Source organism: Vigna umbellata, chromosome 6 (genome assembly GCF_029865625.1).
Source record: "Vigna umbellata cultivar VRB3 chromosome 6, Vumbellata_1.0, whole genome shotgun sequence".
In the NCBI taxonomy this organism is placed as follows: domain Eukaryota; kingdom Viridiplantae; phylum Streptophyta; class Magnoliopsida; order Fabales; family Fabaceae; genus Vigna; species Vigna umbellata.
In genome coordinates, this window is record NC_142170.1 from 25,834,645 (window position 1) to 25,856,383 (window position 21,739).

Consider the following 21,739-nt stretch of genomic DNA (forward strand, 5'->3'; position numbering starts at 1 on the left):
TGAATATTAGTTTCTATAATAATGTATTATACGAAGAGATATTGTAATGTTTATGACAGTAAAAATAATATTATTGTATTATATCGATAAAAAAATTTCTGAGGTTACTATAACTATAGTATTATAATTATATAATCTTATAAGTAAAATTAGTTTATAGTTGCTAAAAAAATCTTTTACCAAAAACAAAAGGTCTATTCATTCTCTATTTTTAATCATAAAATTTAAATAAAAGTGTTAAAAATAATTATAAAAAATTGTTAGAAAAAGACGTTGATTCTCTCGAAAAGTGTGCGAGTGTGTTATATGTGGAGCCACGTCAGGAAGGTTATCCATTCTAATTATAGAATATGATTAGACTAAGCATATGTGGCGCTACGCTAATAACCATTATTTATAACTTAAAGGATATTTGTACATATAACGAAATTGTTTATAACTTTTATAGATTCTTTTAAATAAATATAATGTGTATAAGTATTTTTTTTTAAGTTGGTACTTAGTAGAAAATATTAGTTATATTTAAAGAATCAATTTGAATCATAAATTTATATTTTTATTAAAATAATATTTACTTCATATATAATAATATAATAATAAATAATAGCACATATACATAATAACTAATACATCAAAATAACAAAATTTAGTTATAATATATGATTAAAATAGATGTAGATTTGAATTATTTATAATAAAGAGATTTAAAAACTTTTATTGGATCACTTTTTTAATAATTCTATTGGAGATATTTATTAGAGTATGTAAAAATAATTCATATTTTTAAATGTATGATAATTTAATAAAAAATGTTGAATTTTTTAAATAAGTACAGCCAACAGACATTAGTATCATCATCCAATTGATGAATTTTTTTAAACATACCAATAAGAATTTAATTCTAAGTGCATGCACAAATAATATTTTATCTGAGAAATTTAAACTACTTTCCTTTAATAGACACATTGAAAATTTGAGAAATTGTCTGCCACTAATAATTGTCTCACCCTAATCTTATACTACTATATTTTATTCTATTATTACGTATTCTTCTAGGCTTATTATTAGATGTTATATTAATTTCGTTTCTGGTAATACATGTTTATTGTTGGTTAAACAAACTTTTATATATAATAAAAATTAAATACAGATTTCTCGCAATATAAACAATTTTCATGAATGTAAAAGTTACTTATAACTCATCTTCCTGATAGCCTTCTTATCATCATGATCCAGAATATGATAAATAATAGTAATCTTATCTACTTTGCATAAATAATAAATAAAAATTATGTGAATTTTTTCATAATTTTAGAATTATACCTAATTTCAAGGACTAGATTTGTTATTTTAAACATTTTGTCTTATTATATTTTATTCACAAAAAGACAAACTTATGTTCTTTAATCCAACTTTTTTTAAACTAATGCTTCTTCATCCCATAGTCCATTATTGCATTAGATTATTAACATCTCTCACATTATTTGTTTCAATTTAAGTAGAATTTGATGTTTCAAGGATAGAAGTGTTTTTATTTCTCTTGTAGTTTCAATGAAAGAATGTCTACTATACCAAAATAAATGTAAAAGAAAATAAAAATAAAAGGATTAAAAAGGAAAAACAAGATAGAAAGATTGTGTATAGATGAAGATGATGATAGTACATGATAGACTAAACTCCTCATATTTATATTTTTAAAATTATTTTCTTATCATAAGATTTGTCACATTTATTTATTTATTATTTTCCCCGCGGAATTCATACCATAGTCACGATTAGGGTCTAATTATTCTATTATAAAATCTTATTCTCCGCGAGTTCTTCCTTCCCTCGTACCTCAACTTCATTGTTCTGCTTCCTTCCTTCATCCTTCCTTCATCCTTCTGTCTCTACCCTTCAACCTCACTTTTCTTCTTTTCTATCAACCTTTCGACGCCTTGTAATTCTAATTGCACCCTCCAAAACTTCCCTTCTCGTCTCACCTGTAAGTATTCAAACTCCTCCCTTTCTCTCTTTCTCTTTTTCTGTATACCATATGAAAACATGGGTCATGCACTTTCGTTTTTATTTTCCTTTACTCACCTTATTTATGTGTTCTTGGCCTCTTGTGCACATCTGGGTGTTGAAATTTTCCATCAAAAATGTTTCTTTTTTCATGTTTTTTGTTGTTGTTGTTGTGGGAACTGCTTGGTCTTCAATGGATGCGCTTTAACTTTGCGCAAGGAAACTTATGAAGTAACTATCAATACTGTGCGATGATGATTGAGATCCTGATTTATATGTTTCTAATAGATTGAAACAAATACCACGGTCTCTTGCTTTTCATGTTCAACACGCCACTGTACTCCACTGTTCATTGATGGCTAAATTTTGTTTTCTCTCGTGGCAGATCTAGAGATAAATTTGTTTTGGGTGTGTTTGATTTTTATTTTTTGAGAACTGATTTTAGTTCCTACACAAAATTGATGCTGTAGGAAATTGTTTTAGAAAATAGTTTTTAAAACCAGAAAGCGAGAAGGAAATCTTACAGAATTTTCTTGTTCCTGCAAAAAGTGATTTGGTGATGGATGGTGGATATCAGAAACTTTTTTTTTCCTTCAGAGTACATGATATGCATAATACAGGACATCCCTGACATAGGTTTCTCTGTCTTTTTGACCTTCTTTTGCTTTGAGAGATATTTTTCTATCGAATTGCTTCTTTCAATTGGAAGAACCTTTTCTGTTAGCCTAACGATAATTATCTCTTATATAATGTAATTAGGATAATAAGAAAATTGCATTGACTATTAGCGAAAGTAATGTCTATTGAAACATAACTAGTCTTTGATTATGTAAAGAATAAAGGATTAATTTCAGCTGATAAAGATATTTATATAATATATTTAGTATCTAACAGTATTATGAACCTATCGTCTTGGAAAGAGAATATCTGTGGGGAAAATTCTTGAAATTAGTTTATTTAAGTAGATCGGCGAGTTCTGCCTGCTATTGTTTCAATCTGTCAAATAAAGAAAAAATGAAGTACTGATATGTTTATTTTCTGTAGCTGTAATTTTTCTGGCAATCATTGACCACAAGTGATTGTAGATTTGAAATCATTATCACCATAACCTCTTTATTTTCCAGGAACAGAGATTAAGTGGAGTAATTTTAAAAGGATTTGGATAATGTGATATGGTTAGATAGAGAGAGAAATGCAAATTTTGACAAATATAATTATGAGTGCATAATAACAAATCATGATGAGTTCTTATTTGATAAAAATATTAAGGTTGTGTGCTTCTTTCTCCGACATAACCATGATATGTTATTTAATCTAACGAGAAATTGCAAATCGATTTTCAACTACTTTGAGGAAATAAAATAGAATAATTATGGTCGCACCGCACCACAGACTTTGTATTCAAAGTAGGGTCTGTGATGATAGATTATTCTCCAATTTTCATATTATATATATTTTTTTCCATCATAAAGTCTACTTAAAGGTGGCTGGAGAGTTGAATCAGTTGGTTCTTACCAAATTTAGCATTTGAATCATTTAAAATATTTTAATTTTAATTTTAGTTTTCAAAATATTATTCTTTAAGCATAAATATTTGGTAGCTAAGAGGGGTTTGTCATCCATAACTTTGAACTTGTCAACTCTAGCCAAAGTCGACCACACCCTCACCAACTAAGTAAAGCCTTGATGAAAATAATCATCACCCTTTATAGAAAGGTAGTTTCCAAAAATCTGTGAATGATGTTGCTACTCTAATATTATCCTGTAAACCTTTTGATTTGATCTGAAGACTTTTTTTTTTTATATATATACTAGTTATTTTTTATGGAAACTTAAAACTAAAATTGTTAACCAAGTGACCATATTTCTCCTAATCATAGATGATGTAAACACTGCATTTCATTTGGTTGGTTGACATTTCTGACTTCAACCTTTAGTTTTGAGTGTTTTCTAAAATTTAAACTCTCACATCATGACAAAACTTCATTTAACTGTGGACCAATCTGTAATAACATGAGGCACTCAACTCACAAGATGTGGTTGTGCATTTCAGGTTCAGTTACCTGTGAAAGTAAACATTGGAAAACTGAAGGGAAAAAATGGCCTTAGATAACTTGGAGGAGGTTGTGCCCCAAAACGAAAAGTGGAAATCTTCCAATGAAGTCATTGCAGATTCTGATATAAACGCCTCGAGTGGCTTTGACTGCAACATCTGCCTTGAGTGTGTGCAAGAACCAGTGGTCACACTCTGTGGTCATCTTTATTGCTGGCCATGCATATACAAATGGCTTCATTTTCAACGTACCTCTTTTGACAGTGAAGAGCAACAGAATCCACAATGTCCAGTTTGCAAATCAGAAGTTTCTCAATCCTCCCTTGTTCCATTATATGGCCGTGGCCTTACCACAAGACCTTCTAAGGGGAAAACACATCAAGTTGGGAATGTCATACCACAAAGACCTCATGGTCCCAGATCATTGAGTACCAGCAGGGTTTCCCAACCTATTTCTCAAAGTTATCATGATCCCTATAGTAATCCTTATTATACTCAGCAATTCAACTCAGTTCCAAACGGTTATACCTCACCGATGCTCAGAACAAGTGGTTCACTGGACAACTCATTTGGAATCTTTGGTGAGATGATATATGCAAGGGTGTTTGGTAACCAGGTGACAAACATGCATCCATATGCTAATTCGTACAATCTTTCTGGGATCAGTAACCCAAGGATGAGAAGACATTTAATGCATGTTGATAAATCACTCAGCAGAATAAGTTGTTTCCTCCTATGCTGCCTAGTTTTGTGTCTCCTTTTATTCTGATTGATACTTCCTTTTTATCTTTAGTTATAGCACATCCTTGCATAGAATACAACAGCCTATTGATCCAGATGTATTCTATGCTAGAGAAGTCGCAAATTAATGCTGAGTTATGTGTAATTATTTATTACCATTCTCTCTAGTAGTTATATATGAAATGAACAATGATATTCTTACGTGATTTATCACTACCTTCTTGTACAACACTTTTTATTGTTTCTGCATGTCTCTTCATCACATTGTTGATTTCTATCTTTTGTTATCCCAATTTTTTCCTATCTGTAGTATTTGTCATAAGTTTTTGGGGAGTAGAATTAACACTGGAGAAACAAAGGTAGTATACCTTTGTGATTTTTTACCTTGACTACACCAGCCCAATCCACTGAGTTGGCCTACCTGGTAAAAAAAACACTGACAGTCAAATAGAAAGTGAAGTAAGTGAGTGATTAACCATATATGGTTTATTTTTTTAATCAAACTGTTTTTCACACATCTCTAATCCAATCCAATTTATTTTAATTTATTTTAAAACATCCTCATAAACTAGTCATATCAGTTGTGAAATTTCACATTTATGACATTTACAGTTACTTTGTCAAATTTCTCACTAATTTTAAGTATTAATAGTCATTTGTAAGATTCTCAACCCCTTATCACTGACCTCCATCATGCCTAAAGAGAGAATCACTTTGAGAGAACTTCCAAGCTCTGTTGATATCAAAGTCATTAATCTCTGACCAGTTCACTTGGTATTCTACTTTTAGCCTTTAAACATGTTCAAAACCAACTACCAATACTTCTACCGTAGTTTTAGCCTTTATACTTGTTGAAAACCATCCAATAATACTTCTACATAAAGAAAGGACTAATGGGAGGATTCGTGATAGGAATCACTTATTGATAGAGGCAAGCATAGGATGCATATGGCCTTGGAAGTCATACCTTATCTATTGCTTTGGAGAAAGTGGTCCATGCAACAAAATGCCACATAAGTTGTTCTAATCTTACAAGTTTTGGCTTCTCTAAGTAGATGAGTGACTATACAAGGCCTAGGAGTCTAGGACATTCAACTATACAAAAATCTCTGACAAAATGGTAACTATATGATGCCAATGCATGGAGTTGTAAAATGGTAAATGGTGGGAAAATGTTGTCACATCATCATAAAAGACTTAATGTATATGGCATGCTCTTTCTTTACGTTATTCTTGTTCAATTTCATGACCCTGAAATGAAAATGACTACTAGTAATGGGGGCACAACATCTAGTGTTCACAAAAGATCGATTTAGTGATAATGAAAGTGACTTATGGTCCCAGCAGTTGTTTGAAGCGAAATTGCCACTCCGTTCCTGTCCTTATCCTTCGTCATTTAGAAGGCTGAATTCAAATTCGATTCACTGTCATGCCAGCAATGATTTTCCACGTGAAACACAGATTTGAAGAGGTTTGCAGATAGGAATTCACCAATAATATTCAAAAAAATGGTAAATGAAATGGGAGTTGTGAGGACTCTCAAATGCTTTTTCATGAAAAACAAATTCTTTATACGCAGAGCATATAAAGTAAAATAGTTCTAATGTTTTTGAAATATGAAGTCGTCAATTAGTATTGGTATGAAAAAGAGATTAAAAATATAGTTTGTTTTGGGTGTGAAATCCAGATCAATTATTTGTTGTCGTATGAGTTACTAGTGGTCTAAATGTGGTCTAAATGTTTGTTCTTTTACTATGTTTGTTGGATGTTAAAATCATTAAAAATTTTACAGTATAAGCTATTAATGTATATTATATATTATTTTTTACTTTTTTTTTTTACTTCACAAATATGTATTTATAAATTTAGGATAGAAACAATTTAATTACGATTCAATTGTTAATAATCGTACTGTCTTAAATTGATTTTATAGGTGGACTCTTTGACTTGTTGATCATAGCTTTAAGTTTCAATAATAGTGTGTTGTTATATTTAGGCTTAATACCCTATTTTGTCTCCAGTTTCGCTCGACAATGTCAAATTAGTCCATCCTTTAAAACGTGCGTCAATTACGTCCCTACTTAATAAAATTTATATCAATGAAAACCCTTCCGTTAAATCCGTACAAACCACGTTAACTATTTTTCTCTCTCTTCTATTAACGCCGTTTGTACGGATTTAACGGAAGAAATTTCATTGATATAAATTTTATTAAGTAGGGACGTAATTGACGCACGTTTAAAATGATGGACTAATTTGACATTGTGAAACGAAACTAGGGACAAAATAGGGTATTAAGCCTTATATTTATAAAATGAATGATTCGTTTGGACTGTCCAAGTCAAGATTAACTGGATAGTCGTTCAATACATAATTCATGGAACATGGTCAAATTGTTTTTCAATTATTGATCACTAAATGATTAATTTTTTCTAGGAAGTATTTTATGATATCTTTTTAATGAGATCTCTTTTTCTAGATTAGGGTTTTTTCCTTCGAACGACTTTAACATGAGATGTTTGAAGAAATTGAATCCATTAGCACTTAGAATTTGGATTTGTTGAATTCCTTCTTTCAATTAAACCCTAACCAATTATGCTTATTAGCCAACACACCCAAATTTGCATATTTACACGGTTGGATTTTTTAAATACTTAATTGAGGCTTAATAATTGTTAAGAAAATTTCTGTTGTTTGACTTTTGTTACAGTAGCACGACTTTACTGTTATTTGTATTTTTTCATTTTCAACGTGGAAGATCACGTATATCGGAGATGAAAAATATTCTTTATTAAAAATTTAATTAAAAATACTCAAATGTATACAATAGTTAAAACTTAATTAAATTATTATTTTATTATACTATTTTGCTTTGATAAATATAAATATAATATTTTATTAATTTAAATTTTACATGCTTATCTAAATAAAAAGATATGCATTATTATTTTATATTTAATATATTATTTATAATTTTTATAAAAATATTACTGGAGAAACAGATGTCCTATCTTAAGCGATCGTGAGACCATATAGCACCTAACATTGTGAATTATAAATGAATATATTTAATAGTAACCTACCGTAACCGTTCACCGGTTTTTTTATAATATCATTTACTGAATATTGAATTTTTCTCTTTTTTGGCTGTTTTTTTTTGTCAAATTCTGTTATCTTCTGTTTGCTATGAAAAATTTAATTAGACTCTCAATTTTTATTTGATTCAGTTCATTTTTTTCAAAAATTCAATTAAGTTCTTTTCCGTTAGATTAACATTTATATATCACACATCACATTGTAGTACTTTTACTTTTCTTAAAATTTTTAATTTTTTTTAAAATTGTTGTGTCAGGTCAATGTTACGTCACATGAAATGTGTACCTACATAGTCATACGTGAATATTAGTGTCACGTGATAAAATTTTATATTCAATTTAATTATTAATTTGAAATTTTAACTCAATTTATTCTATTTTTTTTAATGGAGTAATTTAATCTTTTTCTAAAATGGAACAAAATTATTATTTATGTATAATTACAACTTATTTATGAAATCACAGAAAAATATTAGAGGAGTGAATAATGAATTTAATTTTTTTTTGCAAAACATCTAATAGATTGCTAAAGATATATAATTTTATTAAGATGTTTAGATGCTTGTCTTCATGAAAAGCGCAAATGAAAAAAGTTTCAAAGAGCAAAGCAATAAAACACAAATTTTATATTGATTCACTCACTTTAAATTACGTCCAATTTTTCCTTAAGAATTCTTAAGGTTTCACTAATCTTGAAGAATATTTCACAGAGTTTTACCTTTTCAGGTTTACAACAAGTATTCTCACCAATCTTGGTTCACCTAGTCAACATGACTGATTCGAGTTTAACCACTCTCGGCATACAATTATTCTGGTTCAATCCTAGATAACACGTATAGACTATTTAACTTATAACTGAGCTAAATATAGATTAATAACAAGTGTTTTAATTTCCTTGAGAATGTACAACACAACTAGTGTTATGAGCAAATATAGATTAATAACTCAGAAAGAGAGGATATAAAACAATACAAAAAAATATGAGATTTTGCTAAGGATTCTTTCTTAGAAAATTTAGCTTCAGATGATGAGCACATTAAGCTTGTTTAAGCATTCACGAGTTCACTATAGTATCCTTTTTATCTTTTCTTCAAGCTTCCTTCTATTTATAGATTTTTTTGAGAGGTTGACTTTATGTAGAGTTGGTAGACTTTATAGGTGAGAAGTCAGACTAAAGTCAGACTCAAGTCTACTTTGCAGAGGTATAGTGCTTTGTCATAACTTTTAACAAAACATACATGCATTATCAAGAATAAGGTATACAAGCATCGAAGCTTTTTATCGAACATGCATTAAATATTTTGAATGTTGACAAGCGTTAGGTTATATTGCGTGTTCAAAACATGTTATCATTTGTCATTTCGTTAATAAATGCATCGTTTAATAAAGCATTCAACATATATGATCTTTAGGTGGTGTAAAACATTAGATGCTATATTAAGAGCTATTTGAGATATGCAGCGTTTAGCGGTCTTTTGTTACATGGTACATTTCATAAGACACTTTGCTTAAATTAACAGTATTTTAAATAAAACATACTTTAAGCTTTAGTGTTGTCATGAGATAGACGCTTCTATTCACAAAATGCTTGCTTGTAAGACATTGTTTGTTTAGGTGTTTATATGTTTTTTTGTAAAAATGTTGTTTGTTACTCGTATCGTTTATTAGATGATTCATTAAGAAAGACACTTCCTTTTATTAGACGTTGTTCATAAGGCTTTATCCATCCCACAATATCATCTAGAAAACATCATTATAAACTTATTTTTGTTATAAAAGATGTTCCAAAATATTTTTCTCTTAGATGCTATTTAAAATAACTTTTCGTATAGAGCTCCGTTTAATATTTTTTTGTTAAACTTCAAAATATAAGTTGTTAGATGATTTAATATCTAGACGATTTGTCTTAATAATATATATATCTTAAAATAATTGTTTACATTTCTATTTTTTTTTAATATTAAAAATGTAAATATAAAATAATACTTGTTATTTTTAAATTTTAATATTTGAAATAATTTAAAGAAATGTACTTTCTTTAATTAGCTTAGTTATAAATTTAATGTGACAAATACAATTACATTTTTAACTTATTATATTTTACATCTTTATTAGCTTATCTAAAAATTAAAGTATACTTTACATTTATATTTTTAATATTTTAAAAAAATTGTAAGTTCAAAATAGAGATTTTTTAAAATAAAAATATAAAAATAAAACTAATTTGAATATTTAGACGAAGTAATTTGATATATAAATTCTAATAAATTATTTTAATATATATATATATATATATATATATATATATATATAATTAAATTTAATTCTTAATTTGATCTTTTCAATAGAAACTAAACTGTTCTATTTAAAAATAAATAAAATTAAATTGATTCAAAATTTTAAATTAAGAATTAAATTGAATACATAACACTGTCATGTGATACAACATTATCCTGACACGTAACATGCTCATCTATAATGTTAACACCATTTAAAGAGAATTATTTAATTGGATCATTTAAAAAATTAAAAAATTAAATTGAACTAAATAAAAAATAGGAGTTTAATTAAATTTTCCATACGAATTAGAGAGAAAAAAAAGATTTTCTTTTATTCACTTTCTTTGTTCTTAAAAAACATAATGTTACTATTAAATGAAAAAAAGAAAGAGCTTCTCTCACGGAGCTTATCCTCCATCTTTAAAACGAACAAGTCTTTTCAACTTGGTATGATTTTTAAATTTTAATTTAAGCTGTGCTAATTTTGGGACAACTTTTTTAAAGTAAAATTATATTAAAGTGACGAAACTTCTTCATTTTTAAAATTGCACCATTTCAATAATTTTTTTTAAAAAAAAAAAACCCATTTAGGTGCTTTAACATATGACATTATTCTCTAACTAGGTAACTAAAGGATACATCAAATTCATGGCATAACCTTTTCCCATGATAATTTATTATAATAATTTATTATAGTCTTTAGGTGTGGCCGGCTTTTGCCCATAAAGAACCATACTCTACACAAGACTAATAAGGCCTCTTGGTAAAGCTATTTTTGAACACCTTTTTTATCTGCATGTTTCCACATTTCGAATTCTAAAAACATATTCGGAATTAGGTTTTTGAGCAGCAGAGTGTTACGTCTAACAGGATAGAAATATCCTTTTAAAAATTAGGAAGATCGAGATAATCATTATGAGAGTGCATGAAACAAAAGTCAAATTAAGCTACATATTAAGGAATTTCATTGTTTTTTGGGTTCAATTTGTCTTTTTTTTTACAGAAAGGTACTACTTCATTTACGAAACATAAACAAAATTAAGTTAATCAATACGCATTTCATGGATAAAGGCTATTATGGATAGCTTCTAATAAAATGGGATGCCAAACACAATCTACCTAAAACTTTTTAAACTAGTCGATATATAGGAAGTGGTCATCATTAACTTATTATATTCGTTGGGACTTTTAAACAAGTCTAAATTTATATATATTAAATAATATCGACGTATCATAATTAATTTTGACAATGTGATATTATGGTTATTATATATAATAAGTATAAGTATGTTATTATTAACTACAATGTTATTATATGTTTAAAGTAAGTATTATTTCAATGGAAATATAGTATTCTCCAATTAATACTCACTTATACTTAATATATTCATAAAAATTTTAAATTCTCTTATTAACTTTAGAGTGAAAGAGTCTTTTGTAGGTGGATCTCCCCTCTTTGAGTAGTAGGGAATTCCATTCCAACCAGTAAGAGCTCTCAAGCTATCGCTAATATATTGTCACTTTTCCACAAATTCACACTCAAGATCTCGGTAAGATCATTTAGTGTCCAATCTGAGGTCTTGGTAAAACTCTTTCCCGACATCAGATTTTCATGTTCACCGCTCGAAGTCAAGCCATGAGATGGAGTCACACCCAATGGCGACCATTTGACATCAATGTAGATGCAAATCCAACAGAACAACCAACAAGGACTGACGTTACAATACCAAGGTCAAAGCTTTGTTCAACCAACGACAAGTAGACCTTCATGAGCTCAAGAACTTTGGAGAAGCAGACTGGCCTGGAAAATGGAAAAAGACCCCGGAACTCCAAGCTAGGGCATACCTCTCCGTCTCGGCGAGACTCCAATAGAAGTCGAGATTGATCTTCTCGACACCGGAGCAGGTCAACTTGGCACAAAACGGGAGAGACTCGTGGATGCTCTCGTCCCTCCAATCGAGACTAATCTCCTCAGCATTATACTTGGAGAAAACAAAGTAGATGAGCCTAGCATTCAACAAGAGAAAGTCATCGACGCTACTGCCACTCCAACTAAGACTGATCTCATCAACGTCAAAGTTGAAGAGAATGAAGATGTAAGCCCAACACACAACGAAAGAAAGTCGTGAACGCTCCCGGTACTCCAACTGAGACCGATCTCCTCAACATTGGACTCGGTTGAGGATACATTTCTACAATAGTATTTAGCACATTTACTAATTATAAGGATATCATCTTCTTAAGGATTTAGCACAAATGTAAGGATAACATTTAACACATTTAGTTGTATCTAAATTTTGGCTTTATTTTGAGTGTGATAAATATGTAATTTATTTTTGTTTCTGTGATGGAGTTTTGTGCAAGTTTCATATATATGATGGAATAAAAAATAAATATTTTAAAAAATGCCAACGTTAAGCTTCAGTTATAACCAAAACCGAAACAGAAAAGAGTATCACTACAAAAATGTTGAATTTTACCAGGAGTTATTTTTCACATTAATTGCGGTTTTATCCCTGGTAAATATATTTTCTGAGGTTACAAAAACTGTCGGAAAAAATACCGTCGAAAAAAGTACCGTTTGTAAATAATTACGGACAGTGTTTTATTAACTATTGCTACTTGCTGGGATTTTCCAAAACCGTTGATAATTGTTAGGGTTGTCCAAAACTGCCACTACTTGTTGGGGTTTACCAGAATTGTCATTATTTGTTGGGGTTTAGCAAAATATCCTCTACTTATTGGGAATTTTCAAAACCACAGTCACTTGTTGGAGTTTTCCAAAACCCTAACATAAAGGGTTTGGCCACAGTTATAGCAACAAACGAAACAAAAAGGAGTATCACTACAAAAAATTGAATTTTACCAGGGGTTATATTTTACATTATTGATGATTGTAACCCTTAGTAAAACAGTGTCGATAAATAATTACCGATAGTTTTAATGAAGTTTTCCAAAATTGCCGCTACTTGTTGGAGTTTTCCAAAACCGCTATTACTTTTGTTTTAATTTATCAAAACTGTCGTTACTTGTTATGGTTTACCAAAACCGTCGCTATGTGTTGGAGTTTGGGTTTTACAAAAGTGTCACTAGTTATTGGGGCTCCAAAACTAATGGAAACTATAATTTTTTTTTGATATTACTGAAATATTATTATTATTATAAAAATACTTTAATATGATAAGATTTAGGTTCAAATTTTTCAAGTCTCAGTTCTGCATTGTCTTGGATCTCTGACAAACCTAAGCATCACATATGGAAAGCAATGCAAGAAGAGAAAAAAAAATACTAAATTCAAGTTGTAGTTTAACAAGAGGGAAAATGGAAAAATTTGATGTTTACCAATCAACTAAATAGGGTAGCAATGATTATTAAGGAATAGGGGTTAGGTGTAGAACTTCCCAACAGGTATAGCTTTCAGTCAACAGTGTTTATTTCACAATCTTGATTATTTCTCATCAACATTATGATTCGCAAGGGTTACAAAGTAAAAAAAAAATGTAACTCAGGAATATAATACGTTTTAAGATGGTTTGCCTAAATTGAAATGTAAGAAGGAAACAAGAGTTACTTGAATATTATAACATACCCTTAATAGATTTGGTACAAATATACAAGAAAGAAGGTGTCTGCAATCTTGATATATGTGAACATAATCCGAGATTTTGTATTGAACAACCTTTATTCGCTGCAAATGAGAACGAGAAATATGGGTAAGATAATGAGAATATAACATGAAATAGAAAATCAGTATTCACAGTGATGGTATTATAAATAGTAAATAAAATATTTAAAAGTATTGTAAAAATTCCCTAGCATAATACAGGTTATTAATATTTCAAAATAAAATATAGGTACTTTTATACTCAAATATTATTCAATATTGACATCATAAATTTTATGTTTTAGACATATCCTAACCCTTAAACTATAGACACTGTTACCATGGGCTCATATAGCGGACCGATCCAAATAACCGTTGAACAATTGAACAACATGCGGGAAAAAAATTCTCAGCCGTTTGATCCAGATAATCGTTGAGCAAAATTAATATACAAATAAATGTGGTAACGACTACCATTAGACAGTTAAAGTTTGCATTAATTTCTATTAAGAGATAAATTAATTGGTCTGATTTTTTAAAATTCTATAAATAAGGGTTGATTTTTGAGGTAAAATCACGATAAAATAACTAGAAAAACAGTTCCTAAAATCGCTCATGACTTGAAGGGTTTAAGACTGAAGTCTACCATTCCACGAAGTCGACTGAGCGGTTAAGACGGAAGTCTACCGAACGGCTAATACCGAAGGCAACTGAACGGTCTAAATTGAGAGCATACAAACCGATCACACAAGTCAAATGTTAGTGTCTCGATCCTACAAAATATCTACCGAAACAGACACAATCTCCCGAAGACGGTGCATGGCTTTACTGAAAAAAAAGAAGTATGAAAAATACATTCCTTCCATCTTAAACTAAGTTAATATCGTGTAAAAAGATAAATCAAATCATAAGGTAAATACAATTTTGCTGTTGTATACATTAAAGAAAAATTTCCTTCAGAACACCTTTTTTCCACACAATAAAATCTCACTGGAAAATATCATTAATTTCTTACATCAACCCAACGTGGAGGTACAAAAATCTGACTCAAAAAGGTCCATAAGAAATAATCCAATTCTATTCAGTTCTCATGTTTTCACTGACTAAATTGGAAATATGAACAACATCCTAAGAAGGCGGCAAAATGGGAAACGACAGATTGAACCGACTATATAATATGAATCTAAAATACGAAGAAGGAAAATGACCACCAGCAAAAAACTAGCCCTGTAACCCTTTACCTCCAGATATGAAATATCTTGCCGAAGCAAATGATAGTACATTCATCCTAGCCAAGGTTCTTGACTTCTTCCTAACTTCAGTAGTTAAACTGCTAATTTGAAAAAAATGTATAATTAATAAACAACAAAGAAAATCTTCTATAAGTCTATATAAAGATCAAATGAAAGAAGTAAGGTGTGATTCGTCTCACAGCAAATCTTATGATCATCTACTATAGGGTTCAACAACTGTGACAGATGTGATATCTCAGGTCTTCTTCGTTCTACTCAAGTCTCCTACGGTCTTCACTTTTGAGATTTTCTTCTTCAACCATTTGAATCTGCAAACGAAAAATCCTAAATTTGAATGGGACGAGGTTTCCTAAATTTTAGGGTTTTTGGAAGAGGACAGGGGATGGAAAAGGATATTGAGACAAGGTTTATGATTTTGGATTTAGGGTTTTATGGGTTGCGGAAGAAGAGAAGTTATAGTTACTAAAGATTGATTCAAATTTAGGCGACAATGGCGAAGAGAATGAATTGAGAAGAAAAGAGAGGTTCAGGTGACCATGGCAGGATAACAAGAGGATTAAGGAAGAAGTCTCAGAGGACGAAGAACAAGTGAACTGAAGAAGAAAAAACAGGGTGGGCTAGGAAGTGAAGAAGCAGAAAAAAAGTAAAGAAAAAAAGAACGGGCCAGTGAAGAAGCACCATAACAGAAATAATGATGAGCGCGGTTTAACTTTATTGCGGGAAACAAAACAGGATTTCAACACTTACCGACGGTTTCCTTTATAAACATACGGAAATTTCTTTAAGAAAAATAAAAAAGTTAAACTTAACTACAGTTTTAATAAAAATGCGAGAAATTTAAGAAGGTTCTAGAAATCACCGAAAAGAAACCCGTCCTATGTAAAAATTAGTTTTGAAATGTATATAGATTTGGTGTAGGTCATAATAGAAGCCAAATATAATACTAGAAAAAATATTTTTTGAAAAAATCTATTTTAGACTTTGGTTATCTATACAAATGAAGCATAAAGAATATTTGACTTCAGTTATAAGTAAAATCAAGACCAAATCCACCTTTTTTTTTTATTTTTGATTATTAAATTATGGTTTAGAGTTTTTAGTTATCATTGAACCGAAGCCAAATATTAAACTTTAAGCTATGATTCATAACTAAAGTAGAAAAATCATCATTCTATTACCTCACCTGTTTCGATTTTGAATTAAAATAAATTCACAAAAATATTATATATATATATATATATATATATATATAATTATTTATTTATTTATTTATATAAATATCTTAAAATGAAATGTTTGTAACACAATTTTGTATTTGTTAGTATAAAATTTTCCTAGTAAATAACGTTTTCCCGTAGAAGATAAACCATTAGATTTTTAAAACACTTTAAAAGAATTACAACTAATCAAATTTAACCAAATGATGAATGCGAGGTGAGATTAAGAAAAAACAAAACATACTAAATTTCAAATTAGAATTTAAACTTAATAAATTGGAATTTAATTCTACCCTTTCAATTCTATGATTTTATCAAAATTGATATTAAGAAACTAAATGCGTTACAAGTATTATGGGTTGATGCTAACGTCTTTTCCTGAGGATTTTTTATCTTTTTTTTTAATTTTTAAAATTATTGTAGACTTTAGTTTTTACAAATTGAATAACAATCAAAAGGGAACAGATATAATAGAGCCCTTCAATCAAAAAACAACACCAACACCATCAATTATTTTGTTATTAAAGTGGAAAACAAATTAACGAATAGAGAAAAAACAATAAATTGCGGTGTCGCGGGTTATTGTATGTGTGGATGTGAGAGATGATGAAGATGAAAGAGAAACAAATTAGATAAGTGGGGAATGTTGATTAGTATTAGGTAACTGTTTCTGATTACAAAAATCATTTTAATCTGATCTAGTATACACTTTATTAAGAACTTGATACACTTTTCAACATCGAAAACACATACTTTTGGTAACTTTGGTTGGACGTTGTGTTGTCTTTCTTTGAAACTCCAGATTTTGATAATTTGGATCACTTAGATGTGTCCAAGCGCTGTAAATGAGTGTAAAAGCACCCCAAGTTGCCACTGAAGCATTCTTGGTTGGGTTTAGCATGACTACCATTTTGTTGCGTTGTATCTTGATGCTCTCAATGTCGTCCCCAAAGCCCTTCTTAATGTTTAGAACTTTGTACCAATTTGTTGCACTGTTGCGATCTTTTTTCATTGCTGCCTGGTGAATCTTGTAGGCTAAGATCATTTCATCAATGCCCTCTACTTTTGGGTTTAGTGTTTTCGCCATGGTCGCACAACTGATGGCCCATTTGATCTTACCTACTTTAAACTTTTCTTCTGCATTCCTTTGTGCAAACATTGCTAAAGACTTTACAAAATCCATCGATATGCCTTACAATAGATATTCCCTATGAATGTGGTTTTGTGAGAGTTGATTGATTTATTATGCTATGTGAATGATATATATAGATGAACTAATCTACATCAATACACTTATCTTATATTCATATTATCTACAAGATATTATTATGTACAATATCTAATAATATCCATTATATATAACTATTTTATCATTATTTTACCATTTTTGTTATTAAAAAATTAAAACTAAAATTTATCTTTATATATATATATATATATATATATATATATATATCTTTTTATATAGATGAATTACATATTTTATTTATAATATTGTAGGATTTGTTTTAGTTATGTAGAAATAACTTTATTTTTTTATCGATTGATCTTTTTCATACATCAAAATAATAACGAAAAAAAATTATATGACGTCTGCATATTTTATCTTAACAAAAATAAAAGATAACGAATATTTCACAACTAAGATTATAAAAAAAAAATACTTCTCTAATAAAAGAAAAAAAATATTGTAAATATATCTTATGCTTAATTAAACTTTAAACAAACATATTATCTTAAACTTTAAACTTTTCTTCTACGTTCCTTTGTGCAAACATTGTTAAATAGTTTACAAAACCCATCAATATGGCTTACAATAGATATTCGCCATCAACTTGTTTTGCTGAGAGTTGATTCATTTATTATGCTATGTGAATGATATATATAGATTAACTAATCTACATCAATACACTTATCTTATATTTATATTATCTAGAAGATATTATAATGTACAATATCTAATAGTATCCATTGTATATGATTATTTTATCTCAATACAGTGCTAGTATATTATCTTATCATTTTTGTTATTAAAAATTAAAAACTTAAATTTATCTTTATATATATATATATATATATATATATATATATATATATATATATATATATATATATATATAAGAGTAAATAAAAATATAACCCCTAATTATATTAAAAAGGCGTACTTAAATATAATTATTTAGAGGAAATCTCTCATAATTACCTATTCGACAAAGTTATCGCTATATTGTATTATAAGGATGGTATAGTATATCATCATCATTTACCGAAGAAATATCAGTACAAATCAAATAAAAGATTGAACGTATAATATTTTATCTTACTGTGTAATTAAGAAAATAAAATTTATCTGTTGTATATATAGATGCACTGTATTTTTAGTTATATGTATGTTCATAGTTTGTTAGAAATTGATTAAAGTGTAATGACTAAACTAAATAATAACCCAAATATATAGATATCAAAGGGGTTATTATATAAAAACACGGTTTTATTTTGTTATATATAATCTTTGCTTTTACTTTTAAGGTTATAAATACATGTAGCTTTTATTTTATGGAATAAAATGATCTTTATATCTCTTTTTTTCAGTTGTGGAATAAATCGAAATAAATAATGCCACCAATATCAAATATAACAGGTATTTAGATCTGAATTTTAAAAATTTAATTTAGCTTAAAGATTTCGTTCTATCTTAAATTAGTATCTTTTTTTTTTCAGGTTTTTTTAAGGATTATCTTGGCTCCAAAGTTCAGTGTTATTTTTTTTAATTTTGTGCTTTTCATCAATGGAGTATTGTTGGTGGCTTACAAATGTAGTGGTTTTCTTTTGTACTTTTGGATTCCTGATTGGTGTGATGACGTTTTTCTTTAAATTTGTGGTTTTTCTTTGAATTTTGGATCCAAAATTTTATATAATCTTCTTTTTATTATTAAAAAAATGGTTTATCTTTCACTATATTTGTTTGTATATAAATATGTTGTTCTCATTTGTCATTTTGTTCTTTCCAATTCGTTAATTTTTCTTATTAGTTTAAATTATTATTTTTAATTTTTAATTATTATTTTCAAGGTAACTAATTTATTCACACTTTCTTGTATAGTAGAATTAAATGACATAATCAAATATGTGCATAGAGGTGACAATGTCCGAGAGAACAACTTATTTAGATTCTCATTACATTATAGATGCTTATGAAAATGGGATAATGCACAGAATGACAGAATGCGATGGACACCAACCTAATCTTAACATAGATGTTTCAGTTTCATCGAGTTTGGTTGAATCTCTAAATCCACATTTCAATGCTTCGACGACTAATTATGCAATTGCTCTCCATAATGCAAGGCACACTAGCATTGGCAATCCCTTGTTACCATGGTATGGTGTCGAGAGATATATGATGACACGTGACTCTAACTTTTTCATTCTAGGAAATTATTTTGGTGAGCATTATCAACCTGTTGCACCTCTCTGGTCAGACCTTCTACAGTACCATGCCTTTTATTATCAACCAAACCTCGCGCAAGAGGTCAGAAGTCGCTCAATGAACTTTCATCCTTCAGTAACTGCTCCATCATATAGAATTCCAACAAATCTTCCAAACAATTTTTCAATACCCATACAAAATGCACCATTCACGAGTACACATATGCACCAACCTTCACCTCCTAGACACCAGATGAATCTTTCTCGAGTGGCCTTTCTTGAAACTGTAATATGTCATTCTCTTTACTTTTGTTGGATTTGATATAAGGTAAATACTAGCCTTTATTTACACGTCTTTTCTTGTTTAGGATCTTACTTTATTTGGTGACCATCATAGTGAGTTAGACATTTACAACATGTCATATGAGGCTAGTCTATTGTGTATATTCTGATTTATGAATGTTTTATAAGGTCTAGCATACTTAAAACTTATTGATTATGAAAAACTTTAATTTGCTAACCTTTTAGAATTGGACAATAGGAGCTTGTTGAGTATTTTGAACGGATTGGTAACGTAAGCATGGGTTTGTCAGAAGAAATTATTGCAAGAGTGGTGAAGACAAATATTTGTTTATTGCCTAATAACTTGGAGGGAGTAACTTCAGAATCAGAAAAATGATCTTTGCGTAATATGTCAGGTATGAATGTTACCACCATGTATAATTCAATACATTATGATCCATTAAACCTATCTTATTTTTTTTTGGTAATATTCATTCATCTTTTTAATTTACTTAATGTGATTATTCATTTGGGTATGGTATATTACAAAGAAGATGTTAATGTTTCTTTTTGGCCTATTAATTGGAATACTTATGAATGATATCACAGGATGAATTTAAAAAACAACGAGGAGATAGGAATTCTGCATTGCCAACATAAATTCCACGCATATTGCATACGGAGATGGTTATGTAAAAAAGGTGTTTGTCCCATATGCAAAGTATTAGATTATAAGTAGAAATTAGAATCGAAAACACTTATTTCATTGTTAACATTGTCGATTTCATTTATTTCATGGTACTAGAACCGTAATAATCAAGTTGTACAGACGTTAGTATGTTAACTTTAGGAAATTGTAATGACAATTGTTCTAAGTTTTACGCAAATAATTGGATGTTATGCTTCTTTTTATATGATAACAAAAATTGTTTTACTTATATAGATATTTCAATCTCATATTTTCATTTTTTTTTACATAGATGGTTGAATGTCTTATTTTCAAGTATGTTATAAAAAAGAATTTTGTTTATATTGTAACATCTTTTGTCCATGGTCTATGTATCATACATAATTGAATCTTGTTAATTTGATGTGACAACATTCTATAAATGGGACTCTAAATAAATTTCACTAATCATTGTTTGACTATTTTCACCAAGAATGTATTTCCTTATATATTAAAAGTTTTAAAAGGTCCAATTTATTTAAACAATGGGATAAATCCAAAATAAATAAAAAATTCAATCAAATTTCTTATCTTTTAACACTAGGAGAAAATTTAAATTCATGAAAACAATAAAATTTTAATTCTAAGATATAGAATTATACTATGTTTTTGAAATTGTGAAACACTTCATCTTTTAAATTTTTAAATAACGGTAGAAGTTATTGTTACTGGATGAATTTGAGCGTGCAACTTTCACTTTTTTTTTAAAAGGTTGTTCAAAGATACTCTTATATCATATAAAATAAATATATTCTAAAAGATTATAAATTATTTATAATTGTATTGATACATTGTTATGTAATCAACAAATAGTTCATATTAGCACAGTTACTATGTAATGTATTGAATGACAATTGTTTTCGTGCTTTTGTTACAATTAATTAAGAAACAGTATTAAAATTTGCATTAAAAATCAAATATTTTATAACTTTGTACTTTTATGTACTAATTAAAATTATTCTCTTTCCTGCATAAATTCAAGTATTCTACACCAATTCTTAATAAGTTCATTTATTATTTAGGAAAAACTTTTGTAAAATACATAATAAAAAGTA

General features: G+C 28.7%; 1 protein-coding gene and 1 pseudogene across 1 annotated transcript; both read left to right on the forward strand.

The window, feature by feature from the left end:
* Positions 1–1,816: 1,816 nt before the first annotated feature.
* On the forward strand, positions 1,817–5,041 carry LOC148197062 (E3 ubiquitin-protein ligase RMA1H1-like). Its single transcript, XM_088093129.1, has 2 exons — positions 1,817–1,984; positions 4,058–5,041. The coding sequence occupies exon 2, from the start codon at positions 4,104–4,106 to the stop codon at positions 4,824–4,826; it is 723 nt and encodes a 240-aa protein (XP_087949255.1). The 5' UTR covers positions 1,817–1,984; positions 4,058–4,103; the 3' UTR covers positions 4,827–5,041.
* Positions 5,042–19,391: 14,350 nt separating this feature from the next.
* On the forward strand, positions 19,392–20,696 carry LOC148197063 (uncharacterized; annotated as a pseudogene).
* The last annotated feature ends 1,043 nt before the right edge of the window (positions 20,697–21,739 follow it).